Below are 6,179 nucleotides of genomic sequence, written 5' to 3'. Positions count from 1 at the left end.
TATTTTATTTTTCAATAACTCTTAAAAATAGTTTTTTTGTACTTTAGAGAAAAAAATTTCACTATATAAATTGAATTGAGTTTTTAATCTTAATTCAATATATGAAAACAATTAAATTAGATTTTTACATATTTATGTTTGACTTCTTTTTAGAACAAAATTTTAAATAAATAAACTGATTAACCCGAACCAACCCAACCTAAATATTTCATGGTTGGGTTGGGTTGAGTTCATTTTTTAATAAGAGTCATTTGGGTTGAAAAAATTTACAATCAGTACAATTGGGATGGGTCTAAAAAATCGTTCAACCCAACTCAACCCATGAACACCCCTAATAAATTAACACCTTTTTAAGAGACTTAATTTGAAAAATTAGTTTAAAAATTTTTTAAAGTGAAAGTCACGTTTGATAACCATTTTGATTTTTGTTTTATCTTTTTAAAATTAAGTTTATGGTCATTACTTCCATATCCAAATTTCTTATTTTGTTATATACTTTTCACCAATAGTTAGAAAACCGAGCTAAATTTTGAGAACTAGGATGCAAATCACTGTAACAAATATGAATGAAGTAGGCATAATTTTCAAAAACAACAACAAAAAACCAACTAGTTACTATAAAAGGCTGAAACAATTTAGATCCTTTATTAACATTATATAAATAGTCTATGTATTCAAATCTTACACTTGAGTAGATTTTTCGAATTGTCAAATGAATATAATGAAGGATTTGAATTGAATTCTATAGATTAAAAAAAACTTAATTGAATGTTTAAATTGATTTATTTATAAAAGTGTATGGATTTATTCAATGAAATTAAAAACTTCACACGAGTTTTAAAAAATAAAATATAATAGAGAATGTAAATGGATACATTCATTAAAAATTGAAGTATCTAAATTGGTATAATTTAAATCGATACAACTTTAAAATTTATCGGTGCAATTTGATATTTTTTATATAAAAAGAATTCTTTTAGAACAAACATTTGCATATCTTAGCAGGTCTTATTAATTTATTTAAAAAAGTTCGATTAATATTTAATTTCTTCTGAGACTGGATTACAATTTCCTTTAAAACCAACCAATAAAATAGACTAAATTCTGTCTAAAAGACACATGGATAAAATTCTCAAACTCAGAGACAGGGTGTCCAAATCCACTCTTAATTTCAGGACAAGAGTTTAGTAAGAAGTGAGGATATATTAATATAATACAATTTATTAAAAAAATGTAAGATCTAATTTTGATTAAATTTAATATCATAAAAACTAAATATTGACTAATAATTAGACGGAAATCTTGAAATTAAAGTACATCCATTCTGTTTCATGGGGCAATTGCAAGTTTAATAAAAATAAAAATGAAAACTGGGCACGTATTTTTAAGTTTTATTTTTTTACAAATATATCAAAAAAAATTTATATCTGAAAATTTAATTGTTATCCGATTTCAATTTGATTGCTATGTGATTTTTATGTGATTGTTATCTAATTTCTATATGATTGGTATGTAATTACTATGTGATTGTCACACCTACAATTACAAAAAAAATTAGAGTCATGACTTTCGTTTCTTAAGATGTATTTACCATACAATGTAATGGAATAATTGCAACTTTAATTAAAAAAATTAAAAATTTGGCACATATTTCTAGATTTTGCTTTTTTACAAACATATCAAAAAATTTTATCTTAAAATTTAATTGCTGTCTGATTTTTATGTGATTATTATATGATTGCTATCTGATTTCTATGTGATTATTATGTCATTACTATATGATTGCTACACATATAATTACAAAAAATTGAAATCATGGTTCTAGTTTCTTAAGATGTATTTACCATACAGTGTAATTTCCCTTGTTTTATAGCCCTTAACCTTTCATGCTTTATTTCAATACTACTCTTTTCAACGTAAAAAAAAAAGTTAAACATTGACCGAAATAAAAAAAAATACCAATCTGAAAATATAACTTTTAGGCACATACACCATACCTATTATTTTATTTGAACTAAAAAGAAATAAAAAAGCATATAGATGGCGATGAACTTATACTTCAATATCATTTAAAGGGAAAGAAAACATAGATCATTTTTCATTTTGATTATTTTCATACTGACTTTGTTATATAAGATTATTCCCACATAATTTCCATCACAACCAAAAGCAAGAGCCTCTGTCTAGCAGTTGGGAATGGGAACGCCACATTTGGAAGCAACATATTTGGCGCCAGGAGCATTCACATAAGGCCTCAAGGATGGGTCCCTTAAGTACCCACAAAGGCATGGTTTTTGCTCTTGCAACTTACTGCAGCAAGTCCTCGATGGGTTCGACGACGACGAGATTGCCCCGGCACATGAGTTCAGCTCCAGAGGGTTGCAATTCACCGCCTCTGCAACACGAGCTACGCTGAGAAGGGCCGCCATCGCTGCTATGAACAGACAAACAGCTCTGACCGAAACAACTTTCTTCATTGCCTCTTGGTTTTGATAGAAATGACTATGTGTGGAAGGCAAAAGAAAAGGAAGAAAGAGGAATTGTTTTGTATGTTTTTCCCAACTCTTTTCTGTTGTATTTATAGCCAAATAAAGTTGAAAGTGTGGAAAAAAGAGCCATCCTTTTTATTAATTTCTCATTTTCAATCTCACCTACCTTCTCTTTGATCTTTATTGTTTTAAATTTCATTTTTTATAGGTTAATATTTTGTCGATAACAATTAACCAATATAGTTGGCATTGATTTAAATGTTGGTTTTTCAACCGAGTGTGAACTAAATTTATGTCAATATTGCGATTAGACACTTCATCACCATTTGATTACTTCACGCCTATTTTCTAGATTGTTCTTCAATTATGTATGAAGGTGATAGGTGAGTAATAGAGATAAATGAGAAGAATCTTAGTATCATGCTTAGTTAATTAGTTTTAAATTAAAAAAATTTGGATTAATATAGCAATATGAGAAAAGGTTGAACTTGAGAGAGGATATCTGGACTTTAGGCTTCTAGATCTACGTAATCAGTACTCAAGCATTCTAAGAATTCTTTAATCAATTAAATTTATCAGACCGTTTGATCAAGTCGATCGTTACCCTAGGATGCTTCCTTTGACTGAATTTGCCTTCGTTTGTTGCTTTTAATTGTTTTTGGTAGCGTAATTATTATTCTCACTAATATTGCATAACTTTGGGGAAAAAGGTCTATCTGCACTAAAAAAAAAAAAAAGAGACTCTCTCGATACCTAAAACAACCGTTGGAAAATACATCGTCGGAAGGAAGAGAGTACGCAAGGGTGCTGCTGGGAGTTCTTAATAAACTATATCTTGGTTGTTCGCAATTTCGTCCTTAAACTTTTTACTGAAGTTGATGCATATCAAAGTTCTCAATAGTTGGAGTAACAAATCGTTTGTAGGATTTTCTTTGTTTTTTAGGATCGTAAGATTTTCTTTGTTTTGTTAAATTGTAAGATTCACCTTATGGTTTTTGTTTGTTTTGTAGGATGCTGTTTGGAGATGCTGTTTGGCGATGATGTTGAGAGTTCTTTCTTCTATGTATTAGTCAAGATATATTTCTTTTGTAGACCATTTTACCAACTTCCTCTCTTTTGTGTAATAAAAAAATACTATCGATTTTGTTTGTTTATTTTGTTTCTTATGTGAATATCTTTGATTTGCTTAATAATGTTATGAAATTTAGATTATTCAGATCAAAATTAAAAAAATTAAAGATAAAAAAATTATTATCTCTCGACGCAAATTTCCAAAGTTCTTAAATATCTCGACGGTTGGTAAGTTGTCGAGAGTTCAATTCAGAAACTTATTGCTTGAATGAAACTCTGACTAATGACACAATTAAACTAAATATCAATCTATTGAGGATGATAGTGTTCCATATATATATCCAAACATTTGCATTAATTTAAAGGAAAATACCGAGGCGGTTAATCACTTGGATAACGTAAGTTAATTAACGGATTTTCCTTTGTTCACACGAGGTTTCTAGAGAAACGTGTTTCATGGAGTTGAACTTGAGTTGGTGTTGGAGTTGTGCGATGTGGTTCAATCTCTAATATTTGATCCTCTGATTCTCTCTCAGTTGGGTGAATATGTTTGACTTGGAGAAGGAAAACACAGAATGTTCTTGAAGTAGAATTCTTGGAAGTTTGGAGTAAAAGTCTTGGAAGAGTATTTGTGTCTTCAAAGGTCTTCTGCCTTATAGGAGTGCAGCTTNTTGGAAGAGTATTTGTGTCTTCAAAGGTCTTCTGCCTTATAGAAGTGTAGCTTCAGGAGTCTTGGAAGCTTGAAGTAGAAGTCTTGGAAGAGTATATGTGTCTTCAAAGATTTTCTGCCTTATAGGAGTGCAGCTTCAGGAGTCTTGAAAGCTTGAAGTAGAAGTCTTGGAAGAGTAGTTGTGTCTTCAAAGGTCTTCTGCCTTATAGGAGTGTAGCTTCAGGAGTCTTGGAAGCTTGAAGTAGAAGTCTTGGAAGAGTAATTGTGTCTTCAAAGGTCTTCTGCCTTATAGAAGTGCAGCTTCAGAAGTCTTGGGAGCCCTCTGCTTGTTAGTGAATTCTCTTTGGGTCTTTTGAGTGTATAAAATGCCGCCCCTTACAAATGAAGAGAACTTCTCTATTTATAGAGTTCTCAGGTGGGGCTTGGTTGGTCCATGGGCCTGACCCTTGGGCATAATTAGTTGGTTTTGGGCCTGATATGGAATTTGGGTCCAATTCAACTTTTTTTGTAGTTTGGACTTTAAGCCCAAATAGTAATATCAAATTGGACCAATTTAATCTCATCTGATTCATCCGCGTGATTTCATCGAAACTTGTCTTCAATTCAATACAGGACAGGTGTCAACTTCTAATTGAACCCGAAGTCAATGATTTAGAAATTCTTCGTTAATTTAGCAAACGACGTGGTGACTTGTGATTGGTCTAAAATTTCTCATTCAACAAATGCCTCCTTTTCGAGATTTACGCACGTATATGGGTGGATGAATCTCGAAAAAAAAAATGTCATTTGAGATCAAAGTACGATTTTTTTACTCTTTTAATTTGATGCATCATCATGATCAAAATATGAGAATTTTTCTCAAAATTTTGATTTGAAATCTTGTTCGTTTGACACACTTTTGCTAAGTAAACATTATTTTGAACTAAAGTATAATTTATGTTCCACTTTAATTGCAAATTTAATTTAATTCGATTTCGGACTAGAATTTGGGGTGAAATTGAATCTTGATCAATTTTAGTTTGAGATAAAAATTTGGGATATGCTCAATTTTTCTTGGAAATGAGTATAGAAACTAAGGTTGATTTAAATTTGAGATAAAATTTGGAATATAGCCAAATTTTGACTCAACATTTTATTTATAACTCAATATCAAGGTTAACCATTCAAATATTGATAAAATTTGGGATATGACCAAATTTTAATTTGGGACAGATTTGATATTTATCTCACCCGATTTGGCTGGCTTGAATTTAGAATAAAAATTTGGATTAGAGGCTTTAGACTGAGATTTGGAATAACAGTTGCTTTTAATTCCAATTTGAATGGAATATGAATTTGAACTTAAATGGAAGAGATTTTGAAGAGCCAATGTATTGGAAGACAACCTTATTAGCGAGATCAGGCCATTACCAGCGATACCAAGCCATTATCAGCGAGATCAGGCCATTACCAGTGATAACAAACCATTACCAGGGAGATCAGGCCATTACCAGCGATACCAAGCCATTACTAGCAAGATCAGGCCATTACCAGCGATACCAAACCATTACCAGCGAGATCAGGCCATTACCAGCGATACCAAGCCATTACTAGCGATACCAGGCGATTACCAGCGAGATCAAGCCATTACCAGCGATACCAAGCTATTACTAGCGATACCAGGCCATTACCAGCGATACCAAGCCATCACCAGCGATACCCTACCAACTTCATGGTGATACCATACCAACTTCACTAGGAACTTAATTTGAGAATCGAATTTGATTCGTTTAACAGCTGAAGAAGGAATGATACTCTGCTGACGGAGACAAGAAGAAGAAGAGGACGAAGAAGAGTGTAGAAACGTAGAAGATCTACATCTTCAAGGTGCCGAAGCAAGTTCATCTAGACATCGGTATTTCCAGTAAGGCCATGGGTATCATGAACAACTTCATCAACAATATCTTCGA

At 31.7% G+C, this 6,179-nt stretch overlaps 1 protein-coding gene across 1 annotated transcript; it reads right to left on the bottom strand.

Moving 5' to 3' along the window:
- Positions 1-1,964: 1,964 nt before the first annotated feature.
- Positions 1,965-2,564, bottom strand: LOC120085700 (non-specific lipid-transfer protein 2-like). The gene has a single exon (XM_039041881.1). It carries the CDS (start codon positions 2,475-2,477, stop codon positions 2,184-2,186), a length of 294 nt encoding a protein of 97 aa, XP_038897809.1. The 5' UTR covers positions 2,478-2,564; the 3' UTR covers positions 1,965-2,183.
- Between the last annotated feature and the right edge of the window lie 3,615 nt (positions 2,565-6,179).

The sequence above is a fragment of the Benincasa hispida genome, chromosome 1, assembly GCF_009727055.1.
Source record: "Benincasa hispida cultivar B227 chromosome 1, ASM972705v1, whole genome shotgun sequence".
NCBI classification, from domain to species: domain Eukaryota; kingdom Viridiplantae; phylum Streptophyta; class Magnoliopsida; order Cucurbitales; family Cucurbitaceae; genus Benincasa; species Benincasa hispida.
This window is presented reverse-complemented; position numbering and strand designations above follow the sequence as displayed.

What these genes read in the sequence shown, in the direction of transcription:
- LOC120085700 (XM_039041881.1), bottom strand. Translation starts at nt 2,477, where the DNA reads ATGAAGAAAGTTGTTTCGGTCAGAGCTGTTTGTCTGTTCATAGCAGCG.